The 22,209-nt window shown below is 34.3% G+C and overlaps 4 protein-coding genes across 8 annotated transcripts in view; 2 read left to right on the forward strand and 2 right to left on the reverse strand.

Moving 5' to 3' along the window:
• The window catches only part of LOC128677958 (tripartite motif-containing protein 2-like), a 30,329-nt gene extending 25,014 nt beyond the window's left edge, over nucleotides 1-5,315 (forward strand). For all 3 annotated transcript variants that reach the window (XM_053759142.1, XM_053759140.2, XM_053759141.2), the window contains exons 3-9: nucleotides 307-575; nucleotides 866-985; nucleotides 1,586-1,798; nucleotides 2,798-3,012; nucleotides 3,558-3,784; nucleotides 4,301-4,467; nucleotides 4,684-5,315. In XM_053759142.1, coding sequence (XP_053615117.1) covers nucleotides 307-575; nucleotides 866-985; nucleotides 1,586-1,798; nucleotides 2,798-3,012; nucleotides 3,558-3,784; nucleotides 4,301-4,467; nucleotides 4,684-5,157 — 1,685 coding nt within the window. In that variant the 3' untranslated portion in view covers nucleotides 5,158-5,315. The remainder of the gene's footprint in view (nucleotides 1-306; nucleotides 576-865; nucleotides 986-1,585; nucleotides 1,799-2,797; nucleotides 3,013-3,557; nucleotides 3,785-4,300; nucleotides 4,468-4,683) is intronic.
• On the reverse strand, nucleotides 5,300-9,583 carry Rab19. The gene is made up of 4 exons (XM_053759152.2): nucleotides 9,291-9,583; nucleotides 9,043-9,127; nucleotides 8,481-8,737; nucleotides 5,300-8,242 (listed from the first exon to the last, which is right to left on the reverse strand). The coding sequence occupies exons 1-4, from the start codon at nucleotides 9,498-9,500 to the stop codon at nucleotides 8,141-8,143; spliced, it is 654 nt and encodes a 217-aa protein (XP_053615127.1). The 5' UTR covers nucleotides 9,501-9,583; the 3' UTR covers nucleotides 5,300-8,140.
• Nucleotides 9,584-10,139: 556 nt separating this feature from the next.
• PIG-K (Phosphatidylinositol glycan anchor biosynthesis class K) lies at nucleotides 10,140-14,933 on the forward strand. 2 transcript variants are annotated; one of them, XM_053758446.1, is made up of 8 exons: nucleotides 10,140-10,232; nucleotides 10,279-10,362; nucleotides 10,442-10,720; nucleotides 11,002-11,210; nucleotides 11,544-11,661; nucleotides 12,205-12,315; nucleotides 12,547-12,722; nucleotides 13,568-14,933. In XM_053758446.1, exons 1-8 carry the CDS (start codon nucleotides 10,224-10,226, stop codon nucleotides 13,638-13,640), a joined length of 1,059 nt encoding a protein of 352 aa, XP_053614421.1. In that variant the 5' UTR covers nucleotides 10,140-10,223; the 3' UTR covers nucleotides 13,641-14,933. The 2 variants fall into 2 exon arrangements, with proteins under 2 accessions (XP_053614421.1, XP_053614422.1); XM_053758447.2 differs by having other exon boundaries at nucleotides 10,148-10,362.
• Nucleotides 14,128-22,209, reverse strand: part of LOC128677524 (uncharacterized protein) — a 40,275-nt gene continuing 32,193 nt past the window's right edge. For both annotated transcript variants that reach the window (XM_053758444.2, XM_053758445.1), the window contains 4 exons: nucleotides 21,410-21,707; nucleotides 20,106-20,288; nucleotides 18,176-18,333; nucleotides 14,128-17,883 (listed from right to left, as the gene is read on the reverse strand). In XM_053758444.2, coding sequence (XP_053614419.1) covers nucleotides 17,805-17,883; nucleotides 18,176-18,333; nucleotides 20,106-20,288; nucleotides 21,410-21,707 — 718 coding nt within the window. In that variant the 3' untranslated portion in view covers nucleotides 14,128-17,804. The remainder of the gene's footprint in view (nucleotides 17,884-18,175; nucleotides 18,334-20,105; nucleotides 20,289-21,409; nucleotides 21,708-22,209) is intronic.

Genomic DNA, 22,209 nt, shown 5'->3' on the forward strand with positions numbered 1-22,209 from the left:
CTTTGGTAATCACCAACACAACAGCACTATCTGTGCAAATTCGCCTTTATTGTCACCGCTTCGAGGTTCATGCAGAGTAGCTTGATCTGTAGTATTAGTCAAAACAGGATTGATTTACCATCTTCTTGAGTCAAGGTGTACTCTTTATTATACAGCCAGGGTTGAATAACAAACGATTTCATTTATATTTGAACATATAGTAAGTGTATGCTTATACACTTACTACTTATATGTTCAAATATAAATCAATTTGTTTTAAAAATGATGATCTAGCAGACTGATTTGCGAAATGATATTCTTCCATAGGTCCGATCATCGAATGTCCAATATGCCGGTCCAAGGTCGAAGTGACTGGGTCAAATTTCCTAAACAGTCTGCCATCGAACCTGTACATAGATTCGCTACTCCATATAGTCGGTGTGACCAACAAGAGCGTTGACCCTAAGGCTGAAACTCCACCGACTCCTACTGTGAATGGTATGAGTGTGGAGCTGTACGCGGCTGGTGTGCGTTGCTCTAACTGTCAAAGCATGTGTGATAGCTCGGACACGACTAATTGTCAACACTGCAAATTGGTGATTAAGAATTTATTTCTATCAATTCGAGCTAAATTTGATCTTTCCAACTAGTCCAATCAGATACTTACTTTTTGTAATGTCAAAAACAAAATATATGTATAGAGCTAATATAGTCGAAATTTTACTCATGACGTCATCAGTTCCAATGATGAATGTCTGATGAAGATGGTGAACTCAGAGGAGTCTCCAACATAATAAAATAATAGCAGTAAACTGTACGGACACAACTGTAAATTACTTTTTTCTTAGTCCAGTTTTCAAGTGTTTACGAATCTGTACTATTACAGATTTTTTGTCGGGTATGCTGGTCTCAGCATTTAGACGATATGAGGACTCAAGTAGCGTCTATATTGAAGCAACTGGATTCCGCTGCCAGGAGGCTGGAGCACAAAATGGAACATTTCAAGGTAAACAATTAATTTACCTGTCATAGGCACATGGAGAGGCACTCTCTAGACAGCTGACTGGCAAAAATTGCATTCTAAAGACGTCAGGCGGGTGGTAGGTTGACAGCCGAATCTACAACATTTTCACTCATTCCGGGTTTAGCTCATCCCGGGTTTCGCGGCGTCACAGCCCCGAACCGGTAACATGCATGAAGATGAGAGAGAAATTAAATCATACCCATACATATTATGATTCTTAAGAACTAACGCGCGTATGTAACCAACGCTTCACAATTGAATACAAAAACTGCACTCTGTGAGCATTGACATTGTTATCTACACAATTGATAATGAACAGCGGATGAGATAAGTTAATTTAATAACAAGCATCATAAGTATTTTCCAAAACGACAATAAAATTTTGCATTCCGTTGATTGACTGATTTTGATGTTCCGTTAGCTGGAACCAAACGCATTTTCCATGACTCCTTTCCTTTCCATTATCCTCCTACCTAGTCTACAACCCTTTAAAAGATTACTAGCCGCAGCTACGCCTGCAGTTGCCTTAGACCTTGGGTGAACGTAACTAATATCATAAAAATTTTTTTGAACATTTTTCAGGATCGCTGCGAACGAATCACAGAACAGATTAAGCTAGCAGCACATGAGAAAATCAACGCCATCATGGAGTCAAGAGCCCATTTATTACAAGAGACGGATGCCCTGCAAAAATCTGGAGATCTCTGCGCTTTAGCGCTCAAAACATCACTAGAAGAGGCCACGTCAGTCGCAAAACATGCAATGACTTCGAAGTCAACTGATGACAAAATGACGGTAAATTTCAATATAAATTTTAATTTTAAGAAAATATGTTTTATGCCAGATATATGTACTTTATCACAATTAATATACTTAGAACAAAAAGTAGGAAAGCGGAGCTCCGACTGTTAATGACTGGGAAATAATCTGGAAAGAGCTCAGATGAGAAAGATTATAGGTACTAGGATTGTGTGCATGTGGTTTTCCCTGACGTTGATACAAAGTTCACATTAAAACTAAGCAATGTGTTAGTAAGTACGCCTAATATACATACAGTTATGTATATGATTTCATGGCAGTCCATGAAATCAAAGCTATAAGTATGAATAAACTGAATGCGTCATAAAGTGACGCAAAAATAAAAATAAAAGAATATGTGACCATAATAATTAAAATTCAGATTGTTTCAAAGATTATTCTGAGCTACATTCTTAATCCATAGATAAAATATAAAGTAGCATGCTTTTTTAAAATTGTTATAGGTAAAAATTTACGTACTAATTTTTTATTTTGAAAAATGTATCCTACTTAACTATCTGCTTATAGTAAACCCCTTATTAACAGAAAGTTATTCCATAATTATTATTTGTTTAGTTTAGTCTCGTTCTTTCATTGTGTAACTGTAGAAACAAGACGTACCTAACAAAGAAATTGCATTTGCGACAATGTCTTTGAAGTTTTGTGTTTTATTTTTTATTCGTTATTTAAATGATGTAATAAAGAGTTTATCAACCTATCCTCTTATTCATAGAAAAGTTAAATCCTACATTAAGTTGAAAATCATTACACAGAAAGAACAAAACATATAAGTGCGTTTGAGCCACTGATATAAGAACATTTCAGTTCTTATATCTGTGGTTTGAGTTCAATTTAGCCTTATGATGAGGTGGCTATTCACACGTTCGTTGAAGACCCCTAAATTGTAGAATTTGGGAAATATCGATGCTCGGAGAGACTTCAGACCTCGTTTTAGTTTAACTTTTTAAGAATATGAAGGCTATCACCCAAAAACAGGTGATGACATTCGTGAATCTGCACCAAAACGCGTTACAAATACTGTTGGACGTGTCCAAGTGGGACACGGAGCACTTCATGTTCGACAAGGAGAACTTCCGCATAGAAAAGGACGCGGCCACGCCTCGCGACGCCGAGTCCGAAGACCCCATGCCTGATGGCTTCAAGCAGAATGACCCGCTTGAGAGCGAAACCAGCTTAATACAACATTATAGGTAATTTTAATGATTTTGTTATAGTATACAGTTAAGAGCACTTTTCGCCAGTCTCTGTAGTCTCGGGCGTAAGTTCGATTGCCGTTGGAGTCCTGAATTCTTTTAACTCATTTTAAAATTAAAGGTTTTTTTTTACAACTTCATGTACACGAAATATGACACAGGTGCTGCTTATTTCTAAAGAAATAATCTCCAGCCTACGACAACTATCGTGTAGTTTTTAGAAATAAACATATAAATTCTTCGTCAATAATGAAATTATTCAAAGCGGCTCAAAAAACCTGAGGGCTTATAAGTAATTATTTATTATAAGTATAAATAAACGTAAAAAGGTACAAATTGTTATGTATTAAAACCAAAGACTAACTATAGTCAAGTGCAAGTCAGCATAGCCACATGAGATAAAACTATATTCAATACACATACCCAAAGTTGTGGTACTACCTAGTGCTCTGTGCCGTTTCTTTTCGTGTATTATAAATACGTGTTCTCTTGTATGCGAGTAAAATGAAAGATATGACGGAAAATCTTATATACCCTTACAGATCCCGCAACTTCATTCCTCACTATACATGGAAGAAGACATCGCGGCCTTGCGGCGTCGGCATCGCGCCCTGGAGCGGCCATCTTTACATCTGCGGCATGGACTCTCACTGCGTGATGGTTGTCGAACGATCGCAAGCTAAAATCGTGACGAGATTGACCCACGAAGATATGCTGTGTCCCGTACAAATCGCCTTTATGAAGAGCTTGGGGGAAATTTATGTTACTGGTAAGTTGTTTACAAAGTTGATCTGTAGCAATCGCGTCTTGGAACGGCCATGTTTTCATTTTTGGCATAGACGATCTCTCTGCCATCTGAACATTTTTCTAGTTTCTCTCTCAGTCATAAAGCGCCCGAACGCACGATTCCCTATTCTACTTTTTCTCTTTCACTTCGCACGGTCTTAGGCATCTTTAATTATCACACCACCGCCAGGACATTCTTTCAAATATAGGTTACAATGACCGGAGCTGCTGGCAATGTGGCAATATCTAGTGTTGTATATGTATGTTACATTACATCACGGGTATCCTACCCGTGATTAAATAAATGTATGTGCGATAAAGTTTAAATAAATTAATAATTCTTCAGTAGTAAGCAAAAATTCTCCATTAGTTTTAAGTATGTTTTTAATGGTAACAGTGGTAACAATAAAGTTTAATAACTAAAATATTTGCGCCATAGGTCTATTCAAGGTTGCCTGGGGATTGAGTCTTAGATAAAATGAAATGTAACAAATTCCAGACAAATGGAAGCACTGCGTGCACGTGTTCTCGCGGGAGGGCGAGTACCTCCGCAGCCTGGGACAGAAGGGCAGCCGCGAGGGCATGTTCCGCTCGCCCGAGGGCGTCGCCACTGACAACGCGCACAACCATATCTACGTCGTGGACACCGGCAACGACAGGATACAGGTGCGATCGTTACTTAGGCTTATTGCTCAATATATACAGGGGTACTAAACACCAATATACTTACGAAGGGGTGAGATAGGTCTTGAGTAGATCTTGTGAACTTTATATAAACTTCAAAAAAGGGTACCACTCGCCGTAAGGAGAAATTACATTACGCGGTTCTTTGTTATTTGCTTAACTTCATATTGTTCCTGAACACAAAATTCTAATTTCCAGGTTATCCAACCTGACGGAAAATTCGTAGATTTCTTCGGGGTGACAACGAAACGGCAGATCAATCCCAGCAAAGTTTGGGAGTTGACATCGGTGACCTGCACAGAGTTCAACGCCCCCACCAGCGTCGCGGTCACCGCAGACAGAGTAGTCGTACTGGACAGCGGAAACCGACGAGTCAAAGTATACAACAAATTAGATAAAGGAAAAATATTAGAATTCGGCTCCATGGGTCAGAGGAAAGGGCAGTTCCGACAAGCCGAAGTGCTAGCTGTGGACCCGATGGGATTCATTCTAGTTGGTGATTCGGGAAATTGCAGAGTACAGGTTTTTAAGCCTAATGGACAACTTGTTAGAGTGTTTGGACGCATGGGGTCCGAACCTGGCAAGTTCGGGTGGATATCCGGTATCCACGTCACTAAGCAGTTGGATATCATTATCAGTGATACAAAAACGCATACTGTTAACTTTTTCTAGAATATAGATATGTTGTAAGCGAAAATCAACGCCGGCATCTTGTAAGAAGTCTTATATCTTATACATTTTGTAAGGTTACTTGGAAAATAATTATAAAGAAATATTATATATCGCAATATGGAATGGTGAACAATAAACATACTTTTTGTATAACAATATATTTTTATTCTCATTGAAAACAATTTACGAAAATAAATTTAACTTAATATAGTTAAGATATAGCACGATTGTTAAAATGAAATTGAAATCAAAGTAAAATATTATCACAATAAAAAATTTCGAGATTAAATCGATTCGCAGATTCATACAGTACAATATCGTACAATACTTCATTTAGGCCTAAAACAGGCGTTTATTACATTGACTGTTGGGTTACAAAATATAATACACGTTTTAACTATTACGTAATGCTTGTATTACAAATATGGACGCCACTGTTACAATTTTACATATGTAATAGTCTACAATATTTATATAAATATGACGTACAAGATGAAATTACAGTCTTTCTAATATTAAAAGAAAATAATTAGCCACTCTTCAATCAATAATAAAACCGCAGAGTAAAAACCCTATGAAGAAATAACAACAAATATGAAGTACAGACAATAGGACATCAAGCTGGCCAAATTAATTGCAAATTTGCCATACCGCGGCATAAATCTATGCAAAATAACTTGATATACAGTCGACTGTACATAACATGCTGTATTTAACTCACCAAAACATCAGTAATTTGGGAGTTGAGATTTTTTCTCTTTATCGATTTAAAGGGATTTTGTGACGCAGTGTCACCTCGTAAGTTTTTTTTAATTCTTGTAATACAAATATTGAATAAGCAGATTTATTACTGGATTTTGCTCTAATTATAATGATGAATATCAAAAGGGTATGATAATAAACTGAAAATATGGCTTTCTCAGATCAGTCTCAGTTAGGTGGTACAAGTATTAAAATCACTATATGTATATATACAGCACCGAAACTGATTTTCTTACAACTAAATCATACTTAAGATCTGTATATATTGATGCATAATATTGCATCTACATGCTTCATTTATAAACAATAAAACTTAAAGCATTATAATATTTAAAAAACAAATTATATTATGGCCAATATATTTCAAGAGTATTTTCTCGTATTTTTTAATTTTAATTGATCGCGCAAATGGCGAAGCAAAACATAGTATTGATTGAGATTCTGGATAAAATACATTTAAATAATAATCACACGCCGACAGTTATCGGTGTTATCTAGTAATTGCTGTAACAAAGCAACATATGTTTATGTTACAGTGATTCATATTCTGTGCAAAAGCATCAATATTCTAACAATGCGTAATAAATGTATTAATACAATTTTCTATATTTTGTTAATAGAATTAACGTGTGAATGTAGCAAGCGAAGACAGGTTCTATTACTACCAATATCATAAAAATAGTCTACAAATAAAAGAGCGTATTTGAAAACTGGTAGTCAATAAGACTCATGGTCAACTATCGCGATATTTGTACGGTTTAGTTTAAAAGTCAGCAGACATTTTTTTACATGTCGCGTGTGGTTCCGCCATAGAACTGAACCACTCCAAAACTAATAGACACAGCTTTAGCAGCTCATAGGCAGCAGTAGCATTCCTAAGGAGGGTTAACGTCAGGCGACCGGGTGTAAAATCTCAGCTGAATGATCAACAATTTAAAGTTTATTTTTACGCTAATCCCGAGCATCGCGACATCACAACCCCGAGATTATATTCAAATTTGTTATGGCGTGTATTTGCTCCAGTTCTGTATGGCTTGCAATGCACAAATTATAAAGCACGAGATTCAGTAATATTATTGCACAATTTTAGGTTCAACAATATAGCCAAATAGAACTGATGCAACCTTATAAAAGAATGTGACGACGTAAGCGTTGTTTACGAAAGGTGTTGCATTGTTTGTAATGCATCATTGAACTCGAGAGAATGAAAACTATTTACGCTTCATAAAGCAATTAAACAATGTGTATTGTGAGAAAAAAAAATACTATAGAATGATTTAATAGCATAATATCTATCTATGTAAACTGTACGTGGAATAGTATATTTCTATTTGTGACCTAGATATCACACAATACGGCATCTTTTAGTTGGGTTTGCGCCCAACTTTTTGGGAAATAGTGGGAGAAAAATCTGTGACTTTATTTAAACTGGAATTATTAAAACTGGCGAAATATAACTCATTATGTACATACTTAGGTACAAGAAAGTTACTGGTACTGTCCAAATATCAAGAGGATCTTTAGAATCATTTTATAGTTATTGTTTCCTTTAGTTCAAGTTTGAAGTTCATGGAAAGAAATATTTTAAGGACCTGTAAAACCGTTACCTATTTTTTATATCATTATAATTATGCTTTAATTAAATAAATACTTTCCAATTTCTACTGCAGAAGACATGTCAATTATAAAGGTTTTAGTTTGTCTCAAGTCACAATCACACAAATTAATATACTACATATATTAATTGAACTAAAATATGATATGAAACAGTGGTAAATACTACCGGAAACCATGTGTTTTCCAAAATTATGTTAATTGAATATTAAGAACCACTATGTGACAATTACAGAAATTAAGTTACTAACATTGTGCAGAGTAGAAAACAAGTGTTGCTGTTATAAATCCATTTGTCTGTTATTAATCCTAAATTATTATAGTATTATTTATACTACAATGATTGCTTAGTATTAGTAAGTGTTTGCTGCCATGCAAAGAATTACCAAAACTTTTCCTGTATTCCTTGTTAATTAACTCAGATGAGTTTGCTGCTAAAACAATAAAGCAATTTTTTATATACTAAATAGGCAAATAGGCATGCGGCTCATCATATAGTGCTTGCACACCAGATTCATCTATTTACATGTAGTTATAGCATTTTGTTCAACTTAGGTGTACCGTAATGATGTCACCTACATTTTGGAACAATTGGAAAAATAAAATACTAGGACGAGCGACATGGTTGACATCTACTTATTGCATGACTTTCACCGAGTACTACAGAATCTGACTCCATTGGTGGGCCTTCACTGTTGTCATGTTGACGCTGAAAAGAATATAGTAGATACTTAGAACTTATATTAATTCTGTTGGTTTACCTACCAAAAATCTACAATTTTAAACAATGTGTGATTATCATTTTAAGACAGCAACAAGATACATGTACTGTATATCATGCAGTCAGAAATATAAACACTGTTTACCATTGTAGATACCTGAAGCTTGATCAAAATAATCTAGAACTAATCTAAAGTTAAAAAAATAAAGTAGTTTTATGTATCTACCTTTAGCTCAGTAGCCAAACTGCGAAATGTGTCTTCTACATTTGTGTTGTCTTTCGCCGATGTCTCCATCACAAACATGATCTCGGGCACATATCTGCAGAAGGATTTCGGTTCATCTGGTTCCACTTCTCGTTGCTCGCTCAGGTCACATTTGTTACCAATTAGCGACACAATCACATTGGATGATGTGTATCTCCTAACTTCCTCTATCCATTTTTGGAGAGATAAGAATGTTGATCTTTTAGTTATATCATACACTGGAACAATCAATCATGTAAAAGATTAGGAAAACTGATCTTTGAAAACAGTTTACATCATGAGACAATTTTTTTTTATAAATATACATTTAATACATTTTTGACTTTCCGTTACGTATGTATGTAATTTTTAACCACCCACCATAACAATTTATTATATAAATTATTACTAACAAAATAGGTCTCTGAAACCTAAATAAATGAATATTTTATTATTAATTCATAGTATGTGGAGTCTGAAATGCAATTAGACCATATTAGTAATATATAAAGAAATAAAATTATACATTTATATAAATAAATACCTATTATTACTCCATTTGCTGATCTATAGTAGCTTTGGGTGATTGTCCTGAATCTCTCTTGACCAGCAGTGTCCCATATTTGCAACTGTAATTATTTTTATAATAAAATAAGAATACGGAGTAGGAATACACAGTCGTGTTTAAATTAGATTTAGTAGGAGGACGAATTATTACCTACACATACATACAATAAGTTTATAAATAAAACTGTAGCCAGAACTGAAACGCAAAAGAGAGGATGCACCAACCTTGACCTTTTTCCCGTCAACGATGAGGGTTTTCATTGAAAAGTCGACGCCTATTGTATTTCCGTGACTTTCTATGAAATTCCCAGACTTCAAACGTTGCACGATACATGTTTTTCCCGTACCACAATCACCTATTAAAACAATTTTGAATAGATAATCAAATTGTTCATCTGGAATGCTCATAAGCGTATTCGGGTTACGATTACTCATTTTTTGAAGTAAATTAGATTTTTCTATTTACAATACAAATTTCCATTTACGTTTGATAGGTACCTACCTAGAGCATTTGGCATTGGGTGGGTGGTTTTGTTTGAATAGTCAGATGCGACATCTGTCTATTTAACATTTGACTTGACACTGACGTAAACGGTGATCCATGTAGGAGCCATGATAGGCATGTGCGTGTGGTATGAATGTTCCTTTTTAAAATTTCATTGGTATGTTTACAAATTCAAATAAATATTAGATTTCACAATTTTTTTTTCTGCACTCTGAAGTTTACACAATTATTTTGTAAATAATTACTTGAATTTGTAAACATATAATGAAATTTTAAAAAGGAACTTTCATACCACACTCACATAAAATCGGCGAGCAAGAAGACTAGCCGGAGCCGAGGCTCATCATTCACAAAATCGCGGCTTTGCAGTGATTTGCTAGCAAAAGATCGATGGTGGTCGAAGTGTGGTCGGTACAGGCCACGGAATAATAAACTTCCGTGAAGTTACAGGCTGTACAGGCAGGGTATAGAACGTGGCGGAAAACATTGAAGAAAACGCAGCAGTAGCTGTATAGTAAATAAAAATAAAAAATGTCATTATTGACAAAAGCCGTCACTGTCAAATAATTCGTATGGTAGGTACCTACCCTTATACCTCTAACACTACATAACGTCTGTGTTTGTGATCTAATTATATTGCATTGTTATAAATAATGATAAAATTATCAAATAATAGACACAACTTTTCTTGAATATCGATCGATCATGTTATTTTTCAGTCTTATAGGCTCGACTTTTGTTTTCCTTTTATTTAATTTTATGATTCATCGGTCATTCGGTCTTGGAGTAGAGGTAACAATATCAGTAATTTCATAATTAAGTAAATAAAAGTCAACAGAAATCGTTGTTTATTACGATTTTGTTGTTTTAGATACCAGAAAAGTTTCAAAAGAGTAACCATACCAACAACTGGGCAGTTTTGGTTGATACATCGCGATTTTGGTTCAACTATCGCCATGTAGCGAATGTGTTATCCATTTACCGCAGTGTAAAAAGGCTTGGAATACCGGATAGCCAAATCATTCTGATGATATCTGACGACATGGCATGCAACCCTCGGAATCCGCGGCCAGCTACAATCTTTAACAATGCTCATGAACAAATAAATGTGTACGGAGATGATGTTGAGGTGGACTACAGAGGTTATGAAGTAAGTTTTATCAAATTATTATTAAGTATCTATGTATTAAAAATAAAGATTTGATTTTCATGGATATAAAAACATAGAATTACTCTGACGTCATAATAATGAAACTGGATGAGTTGCAGTTTGGTTAAACACTTACTATAATATATCTAACAGTCAACTTTTGGATCATACAGATAATGTGCATTGTTTAGTTTAAAGGCTACAAAACTGAAGAGAAAAATATTATTAATAATATTAACTTTTTTCATTCACATTTAAAATATTATTGTCTGTCTTTCTAGGTATCAGTAGAAAATTTTGTCCGTCTACTAACTGGGCGTGTGCCACCTGACACTCCTCGCTCTAAGCGCTTGCTCACCGATGAAGGCAGTAACATCCTCATCTATCTCACAGGCCATGGTGGAGATGGGTTCTTGAAATTCCAAGACTCTGAGGAAGTTACAAGCCAAGAGCTGGCTGATGCTCTGGAGCAAATGTGGCAGAAAAGACGGTATGGTTTTCAATCTAAATACTGTGTTACTACAAAAAATAAATAAATTAAACACTCAAATCTAAAATTAAAAACACATTACTCTGTCATTTTTAGATGTCATTTTCTAGTTTCATTTATTTTCATTCAGGCCCGATACAATATTTAGCAAATGTTGAGACTAATACAGTTTTATAGTGCTATCAAATTGTCCATGTTGTAAATAGTTCTAGTCTTATTGTATGTATGATAAGAAGGGAGTTGAGAATGTTGGAATGTGATTTTGCAAGGAAATCACTATGGTGGAGAAAAGCATTGATTATTATACCTTAAATAGAAATTAAAAATTTTCAGCTATAATGAAATATTCTTCATAATAGACACATGTCAAGCATCATCTATGTATGAGAAGTTTTATTCACCAAATATTTTAGCGACTGCCAGTAGTTTAGTGGGAGAAGATTCTCTCTCTGTAAGTATACTATCAGTTAAAATTTTAAATATGGCTTATTGAAAATGGAATGGATGGATGCTATTAATGTCTGGATATTGACATGTAGTCCAGAAGCTTCTAATGCGGCTGTTCTTATCCAATAATCGCCACATACGACATCCATGGGAGATTATGAAGTGGTCAGCTAAAAGCAGATCTAGAGAGGAAACCACAAGTCACCGTCATTTATATCTATATTCATAGTGTGGTATCAATTGCACCAAGTCTAACCCTAAGATATTTATCTTAGGGTTACAATGTCCAAATTTTTTAATTAATAGTATACTAACTGTTGCTCGCGGCTTCGCACGCGTTATTTTTCCACGGGAACAGTTATTATTCCGGGATGAAAGGTCTGAAATGTACATAGGATGTTCAAACCCTATGTTCTTCTCCATACTTCAAATTACATGTATGCAAAATTTTAAGAATATTGGTTGAGTGTGAAGAGATAACAAACAAACTTAATTTCGCATTTATAATATTAGAATAATTTATAGCGTATATTTGTATATATTTCAGCATCACGTGGACTCTGCTATTGGAGTATATATAATCGACAGATACACATATTATGTCTTGGAGTTCCTTGAAAATGTACACCCAAACAGCAGGAGAACTATGTCTGAATTTGTGAGTATATATTTTTTTATCACTTACGTTTTTAAGGGATAAAGGTCACGTAGGTTTTTGAGTAAACTACAGAATAAATATTAATTTTATAAATTAAAACCATAAACTAACGTGAGAAATAGACATTATTAATCAAGTCACTCATTATAGTCGTAACTACTATATTTATATATAATATACTTAGACGCCATCTAATAAGTTTTTGAGTAAACTAGTGAAATAATTTTACAGTTGGCAGTGTGTCCAAAAAGCGCTTGTCTATCCACCGTCGGAGTCCGTCGAGATCTATTCAAGCGCGACCCAGACAAAGTGCCGATCACCGATTTTTTCGGGTCAGTCCGGCCAGTCATCATGACCACGGATCCCATCAATATACTCGACATTCCAAAAAGGAAGAAGACTGTTGTGTAAGTATTACTAATACCGTCATTTCATAAGACATTTATTCCTACGTAGATTTTGGATGCAGTGAAAAAGTAGGAAACCCTGGGGTCCGACGCTCAGTATCGGCCGAAGTAACCGGGAAAACCATAAGATATGAGAGGTAGATTGATCTCTAGGTAGATTTGGTGGGCCGCCACCAATTTAGAGCGCGGCCTCGCTGCTCCGTTGCGTCGACGCAGATCGTTGATGCTTCGTCGTTTTGTAGGTTTGACGTTGACGCACCGCAGTTATGACATAAAATACTGCGTTGATCCGTTGACGTGTGTTTATCTGTAAGCGTGATGGATATTGAGGCTGCCCTCTAAGATCGCCGTCCGTCACAATAAGGCAGACGAGACGTATATATTGCCTTGTTCAAATATTGGACTAAAATGCTAGTAGATTTTAGCTATAAGGATCATGATCTCGAGATTTGATAAAGGAATTAGCCATGAATATGTAATTGCCGATTTTTTTTCTTTTGACTATATTAAATCTAACATGAGATTTAAAAATACTGAAATTGCCATATCAGATAAGAACCACTGTATGTGGTTTTAGACATATCTAGATAAGAGAGCTGTTTCAAAAGATAAAACTTTTAAGGTAATCTGAGGTTATAACATATAGGTAGGTATTGTCTTCAATAATTTGAATTGAAAAATTGAAATTAAGTCTTATTTTATTACTTATTAGATGTACTTTATCTCTGGTATTATGGTTGACTGGTAAAGAATGTCATATGGCGTTTAGTCCACTCTTTGTGTGTGTACATATATATAATTTTTTGTTCATTGCAGTTTTTTATAAAAAATATATTTTATTTCAGGAACAAAACCAAAGTGCAAGAAAAGCGGGAGTATTTACCCCAGTTCCCAATGCATCTAGTCCATGCTACCTGAGTAATTAGCACAGAAACCTGCATTGAACTCTATGTAGTGGTAATAGAGGCTAAGTATTTTAAGTAGGTCGATGTGCTGTTACCGTTTGTATTTTTTATTTTTAAAATATACTTATTTAATTAGTTAAGCATTTTCATTGATATTGTAACCGTACTTTCTGTTGTTGATAAACTTAGCTAAGTAATGTCAGAGTGTTCGACACATTGGTTTGAGCGGACTTTAAAACAATATTTTATTTCATTATGCGCAAAACATATACAGAGTACCAAATATAAATAACCTTAAAAATTGCGAAAAATAAGTACATATGGTATACGAAAAATAAACATTTCTTCGTAAGTGTTTCAGTTTCATAGTTTCTAGTCTACCTCATCTCTTTAAAAAATATTCTTTTTTCTTCCAAATATGTTCGCGGACATCGACAATAGATAAACGATTTGTAGGTAGCCGATAAATTAAATTAATCAAAACTTCAATAAAAAACAAGTTGTATTAAATAGGTAATTTATTCTCTATAAGTACTAAGAATAATTTGTTTAACAATATGTAAACACAACCGATTCAGTTATTTGAAATCTATAACACAACTTTCTCGTATTAGCAATAAGTCAATGCATGCGTGTCTCACATGATATGAGATCAAATCTACAGGACTATAGCACCATTTCAGTTACATTCATAGGCCATTACTTTTTGGTCTAATATTCATTCCATACTAACTAACGTTCATACGTATCTAACTCAGCCTAAGAGCAAATAATTTTGTTTACTACTTTTACCATTTTGTACAGCAAAATCTCTGAATCTATATAAAATATGTAATAAGATACAAAATGTCACTATTCCTAGTTATCTGATAGCTTTAGAATAGTTATTATTTATTTTGTCTCATGTCTATTTTCATTGAAACAACGAGACAAAACAAATAAATACTAGTCCAAGCTTTTGTCTGTTCATAGAAGAGATATCATAGACAAAGAAAACTTAAGACAACGATATATAACATAACCAAATGATATATAACATTTCCATACAATTTTCGTCCTATCTCATACAATTGGGGGATGTAGGAACAAATTATATTAGTACTCTGTCCCGTTCCTTATCGTGTATTTCTAACGCGCGATTCTCTTGCATGCGCAAAACAAAAGATACGATGTCTATACTTTCTCTGTCTACAAATGATATAGATAATGCCAGATCTTTAAGAGTGACAGGTGTAATGACAAGTAGGTAACAAAACTGTATATTGATTTACCAATTATTGATTTAATTATGTCCGTAGGAGAGGAATTGAAGATGGTTATTCTAACATTGTTTAAAATCCCTTCAGGATCTTATAAATTTTAGTTCAATTGATGATTATAAAAAAAAACATTTAGACAGAGGTTCCCATAAACATTAAAATGCAAAACAAGCGTTTTTACTTCCTTTGGTTAACTTTAATCCTATCAGAGCTAATTAAAGTTGAACGTCTTATAGAGAGAGAGAGCAAAAATGTAATGAATTAATTCCTACTTTATGTATTCTGAATGTCTGAAATATATTTTTGACCAAAACAGTATTTCAAAAAGTTCATTCATACACTGGTAAGAAAACTCATTTAAACTTTAACATACAACAATTCACAAAATATTTACATTGGGTAAATAAAATATACCTACTTACAATGCCAAGTTATATTTCACATGGGAAATCTATATTTACCAAATGTTTGTGTTAAATAAATGGACTAGTACCTACCTACCCACTATCTAATAAAAAAGTGATAAAAGTTGCACCGATGTACAATGTTTTCTAAATATTTTCAATTGACATAAAAAAAATCAAGTAAAATTTTATAGTGCTTAACAAATATTATACTTTAAGAAAATTTTATTCAACAGTTAATATAAAAAATGATCCATCTAAAAAAACAAACATACCTATAATCAGTTACACTTACATACAACAACGCAGATTAACATCAGCCAAATATAACGTCTTACCGTTCTAATACATAACTTAGGAATAGGTTTTGTACTTATGGTTAAGGTATATCATGGAAACTGTAAGACTAATTTAAATGTAATGCATGAAATTCTAGTGCAAGCTAAGAATTGAAATTGTGATATTATGCACTCATTTAAATATTGCCAGAAATAAAAAAAATCTTATTCATAAAAAAGTTAAAGCCGACTTTATGTTAAAATATGTTTTGTCACTATCGCACTTTACAACATTAACAGAGCGAGACAAAACATACTTTAGTTTGAAAGTGTGCTTTAACTTTTTTATGAATAAAAGAGATAATCTATTAGTGGACAAGTATAAATCAAGTAAAAGTCAAATTACGTTGTGATAAAAGTACATTGACAAGCGGAAATGTACTTAGCTATCTATTCAAATGTATGTATTGTACTTGATTTTTACGGCATTGATTTTGGTTAGTTTCATGTGCTGATGCGTAATTACTTAACTTATAAGACCTTAAAAGGCATTTTTGCACATAACATCACATGCCCAATTCGCTGGCACAACGTTAATAAAGCCAAATATCATTTGCCAGTATGATACGATTAATAGCTGACATTTAAATCAATAAAATTATTCTATCAGTATAAGTTTGCCTTAAGTTTGATGCCAATTAAAGAGATGGCTTTTAAAAATCTGGTGATACCTATTATGCAAACGTACGTTATGATGACTAGTCGGACAATTGGTTGATAAAAAAATATTTCCATGTACTTTTTGGGTTTTTTGAATGCGTTCTGCATTCAAAAATTTTGCCTGTCAATTTGTCCGTGTGGCTAATATTCTTCCCTAAAGCTACAAAGCTTTCGACAATTATATTATGCATTATACGAATTGGCAATATATGATATCTTACTGTGTGTAAATTTAATTTTCATTTACTCATCAAAAACGGATTGGAATAATCCTAACTTTAAAAGCAAATTATTTAATCGTTCAAAATCTAATTTGTCTTTTACATCATCTTAGCTTACTTAAATAGGTATTAATTCCATAAAACTATCTTATGGAAGCACTAAGGAATTTGTATTTTGCGGTACAAAACTAAAACATATTTACAACATTCTTTATGCCGATTACTAGGCACGTCAATCCTATTCAACCAACCTACCTAGTCTGACGGTACTTTATTTTCTAGGATCTATTCAAATATATGTGTTACATACGAGCGTCGATATAAAATGGTTACGAATGGGTGCAATGTTATTTATGTATCAGCCATGCCATAGGGTGGTAGATAACTTCTAATATTTTTATTATATCTTCAACAATTTTTGTTGAATCACCTATATCTGAATAGATACCCATTATAAAGATGAACTGCTCTTTAATAAAAAATGTGATGGTAAAAGGAAAGTAGTGAGTTGAACATGGACAAGAATTCCGTTTTGGACATACATGCTTAGGTACTTTTGTAAGCTATCCGACAATTATATCATCAATTCTCTCTCAAACTCTTACACTATTACACAATCTGTACTCATTGATACAACATTCAATTCTTGCAATATGTATTTTTAGAAGGCGTAGAATTTGAATTATAATTACCAAACAACTTCAAAATTGCATTTGCAATCACATATTCGCAGTTTGTATCTATTAGCTTAAATACTAATTTTTACTTCGCTCAATCTCGTCTATAAATAAAAATATCACTGTACAATAACTTTCTTTCAAAATAAATAAATCACAATATTCTGATTACATCACATCTGTAAAGCAAACATATCTAAGGGTAATTAAGGCAATGTTCGTTTGAAATCACAAAACATTAGCTAATACTAAAAGCTTTATATATAGGATTGCATTGGAACATTTATTTCCATCAGCTTTACAACAGTGTTTGTAAGGTGACCGCAACATAACGTAATGCACATAGGTGGACTAAAGAGGTGTACTCGTATATATTCAACAAATTATTTTATCGTTGCTTAAATGGACCATCCGTTTCACTGTGCACTCACCTTTATGTCATAACAAATTTAAAAATTGACGTAAAGTATACCGTCCACGGCCTCGATTGGATTGATCAGTCCATCAACCAATCGATCGATCAGTCTTCAAGCCATTGATGAAACATCAACAATCGATGTGTGCTGGACACGCGTGATAATGAAATGATGAAGTGTTCAATAGTCGTCGCTTGAGGGTTCATCCATTACTCTCCTTATCCTCTTGAACTATGTCGTAATATCCATGCACGGTGTAGTTGAAGAGTAGGAAGTCAAACCTAAAAAATAGTCATAATTTTGTTTTAATTTAGTAATCGAAATGAAATATCAGACAGTCTACTACAAATAAAAACATTATTATTACCCAATTTCAAGGCATATAGTATATAGTACGGACGGGCATCTAAAATTGTAATTAATAATTCAAACAAATTAAAAAACAGTCGTATTGCAAGACGCTACAATTATCTAACATCTTAGTTATTATAAAAAAATCACTACATTTAGCTGCACGTTCGTTTTAAAAAAACCGTCCTAACTGCAAAGCAAACAGAAAAAAGATATATTTACTTGTACAAGTTGTAAAGGCCGTCGAGCTGTGTCCGCGAGATGCGCGAGTAGAGATGATTCATGTTGTGCAATGTGTTGGGGCCTTTACCGCTGTTGCGCCACTCGGGCTTGACCACATCTTGCAGGCGCGCCAATTGGATCAGGAACCTCTGGTCCTCCTGTAATGTAGGTTCTAGTTATTATGAGAAACTAGATACTATCATGAGGTTTGCCTGTATGGTACAGCGCAGACAGACAGAAATTTCATTTTTAAGATTATTCATAGATAAATAATTCGCCTTGGATCTCGACTGATCTCTAAGAAATAGAGGAAAACAGAGTCTGATGACTTGTGTTTATGCATAGGTAAAATAAAAAGTAATAACTAAAAGGAACGTTAGCGTCTCAGCTCCAAAGCGCAACAACCTGACTTAATCTCTTAATGTCATCCAGTTCAGGACCTAAAGTGATCTGAATCGCAAATTCGTACCATCAAGTCGATTTTTGATATGAATGCCTTTGATATGAATTCCTAAATCGAACTACACTGCATTTGAATCGTTCCGTAAAGTTGATGGTAGGCCTGCGTGGCACCGATGAGAATAAAAATGACAGACCAGACCACCACACTGGGTTTGTAAGACTGATTCTTGATGGCAAAAGACCTCCTGGCCGCCCTCGACGAAAGTGGTTTGATGACATAAAGGATTGGATCGGACTTAGATACAACTAACTGAAAATAGCGGCCCAAAGCCGCGAGGGTTTCCGTATACTGACCTCCAAACTTCAATTCGAAGATGGCACCCCATGATGATCAAGAAGAAGATTGGTTCAAACTCGATTGTTGACAAGACGTACCTAATAAGTAGCCGTACCTGCATCGATTTTTTAATTTATCCATTTTTTCTTTTCGTTCATTTAAACTACGAAACTACCGATATTATCTTTGTTCACTAATGAAATTTTCCCTAAGTTCCTAAGTTTCTTTTTCTTTCTTCCGTTAGTTTAACGGATTTATTACAGTTCTCTGATAATTCTTTAAATTCCCATCATTGAGAATTCGGCGCGTGTAATAGATACGTGCGGCTAAGTGCCGGCACAGCATACCAATAGTTGCATTCTAGTCATTTTTCTAGTTAGGTACGTATTTTAATAAGGTAATTATATCAGTTACAAATAATTGGCTGATCGCCGCATGCCTATGATAATTCTTACATTTGTTTATTCAACTAGGTAAGTACCTATTTTACTTAAAAATTTTTATTTAGAAAATTCTAAGAAAGTAAAAATTTTCTTATGTATAGACAACGGATCTATAAACCTAGCGAAGATCCGTTGTCCATACGTAAAAAAATGGTAGTATGGTACATGTAGGTACTTATTTCATTTTTAGTGGGTAAAATACCTATTGAGTGTTGCCCGCTAATATTTTTATCTTATTAAAACTCGTAAAACAACAGGTTTGTTTGCATTCAAACATGCAACATGACGACCTCTTTTTTAGCGACCGATGACTCTTGAGCAATGCGATGCAAGGTGTCAACGACAAATATGCAGATTCCGTTTGGTAACAAACATGTTCGATCAAATGCGAGTAGATACATTTACTAGATCAACCATAATCTATCAACACAGATGAATAAAATAAATTAAAAAAAATTAGATATAAATAGTACGTCGCTTTCCGGGGTAGAAAGATATTCAAATGTACGCTTTGTACAAAATAATTGACCATTACTTAATATGATGTTATTGTGTTTTCTCTTTAGGTCAACCTCTCAATCGCGCTAATAATTTCAGCAAACCAACGGTAATCCGTTGATAAAACAACTACGTAATTTCAAAGTGAAGCTTGTAACAGAAACGCAAAAAAAATCAGAACGATCGAGGTTCAATTGCGACCTAATTAATAGCGCGATTTTACTTTCCAAGGCAGCTCATACAAACTTACGTCTAACGTCTCAAACTTCAATATGACGTCGAAATTAAACTTGCACGGTGTACAGAAGCCTGAGTAAGGAGTCCAGTGCATATCCAACGTCCTCTTCGCCTTCCACTCGTCCAGGACGTAAGCCACGAACTCTTCGAAAACGGGATACCGTTCTTTGGGCGCGGGCGAGTTACCGCTAAGTTGCTGCAAACAGGTAACAATGAAACTAGACTTCGAAAATGCATGTCGAGCTGACGTAATGGTAGCTACCTACCTATGTACTAAAATAAATTATTACTTAGAAGTTTGTTGTAACGTGGTCGTAAAACTAAACTAAGCCGTTTGGATAATTAGTAGGCAAATTATACAAGATTGACGATAAGGTTCAAAAGGAATAAATTCCGATAAAATGTATTTTTTATCTTAAACCTATCAATTTTTTTCTTAATAATGCCATACTGAGTGGACAAAAATAAAATTCTATTTTTAAAATTAACTACGCCCGCGGTCGATTGGGCAACAATTGGGCAACAATTGGGCAAAAAGTCTTTCCCGATTGATGACCCACTATTCGGATCAAACATAGGTAGATACACTATGCTTTCCGAGTATGAGAAATAAAAATTTAATTCTTATTCAAGTTGCGAGTTTGCTTGTAAATGAGTGGTGACTATTTTATTTTTAGGTACCATAATTATATTAAAATAAGAGAGAGATATTTATATAGATATATACCTAACACAGAAACCTGCTTTTGAGACAATAACAAAACTATACCGGCCGTTTGTGGCAAGCAATATTTGCGCTTAATATCGGAAACATACCTAAGCAATGTTCCTGTATGGTGTAGCAGACATTCGAGCATGTTTACAATGCAGACCACACACTTGAGGTACGGACACTAGCGTCGTAAACCAGCCGGTATGACGGCAAAGACGACTAGATTTTAGAATGTCTTCAATAACGGGAAATTACCTTTTGTTTTACGTATACAGACCAGTTTTTAAGGATTAATATTATATACGAAGTGGGAAAAATGTTTTATGTGTTCAATACAAGGCGTAACAAACAATAAAACTTGCAGTGCACTACACATGCAGTGTATGTACAACGTATGTTTTCGATATGTAGTTTCAACAGGTTGAACAAGCTTCATAGCATCTGTACCGCTAACAATACATACGTTTCGTTCCAGTTATAAAAATATCTAATCGTATGACTATCTACTATCGACATGGAAAAATCCAATTGAGCAGAAAAATCTTACATTAGTTTATATTGCCTACCCACGAAAATAATACAGTCAATTCTATTATTCTACCAACCTTTCTATACTTCTTGATAATCCTCTGCCCCATCTTATCGTGGAAGGACTTCGGCCATGCATGCACGATTTTATCATTGTACGCCGACGCCAACCTCTCCAAGGGATGTCTTACAATCAGAAACGTTATGGAGTCTGCTTGTGCCTTCTTTATCATCTCGACCGTGGGTCTGGCGTATTTTTTTCTAGCTAGCTCGAGGAGAACCACTTTGGTTTTGTCTAGGAATGACGCTGTGTAGTTGGCCATTAGGTTGAAGTTGTACATCCACGATGTGGACGCCGCTTTGAATATGTTACACCTGAAATTAATGCGTAATGAGTGTCACTGTAAAGCAAGCAAAAACTGTTGTAAAGATTGTTATTTTATCATCTATCTCGGGAGCAGCTTAAAAGCTATCGGTGACTATAATTTTCGGTGACATATTCTTGGTCAATTTTGTGACATAAATTAGCGCTGAATCCTATCCTTCTAATGATATCATATTTATTTATATTTATGTTTGGAGGTTTCGAAGGATGTTTGACATGCTTGTATTTCTCCTTCACGCAAGATGTTGATAAATGGTGAATACTAAATTATATTGATGTATACTAGTAAAGTAAAAGCTAATTTAGTACGTATATAGCTTGTTTGTTAGTTTAGAGGCGAACTGAGTTTAAAACTTGATGGGAAAATGGTAACAATCTGGTCATATAAGGGACGTATGTAGTTACCAACCGTAGGTACATGTTCCGAAATTCCCAAGGGATCGGAGCTTAGTACGAACCGAGTAAATTAATGAAATTCCACTAGTCATTAAA

Source organism: Plodia interpunctella, chromosome 18, assembly GCF_027563975.2.
Source record: "Plodia interpunctella isolate USDA-ARS_2022_Savannah chromosome 18, ilPloInte3.2, whole genome shotgun sequence".
NCBI lineage: Eukaryota > Metazoa > Arthropoda > Insecta > Lepidoptera > Pyralidae > Plodia > Plodia interpunctella.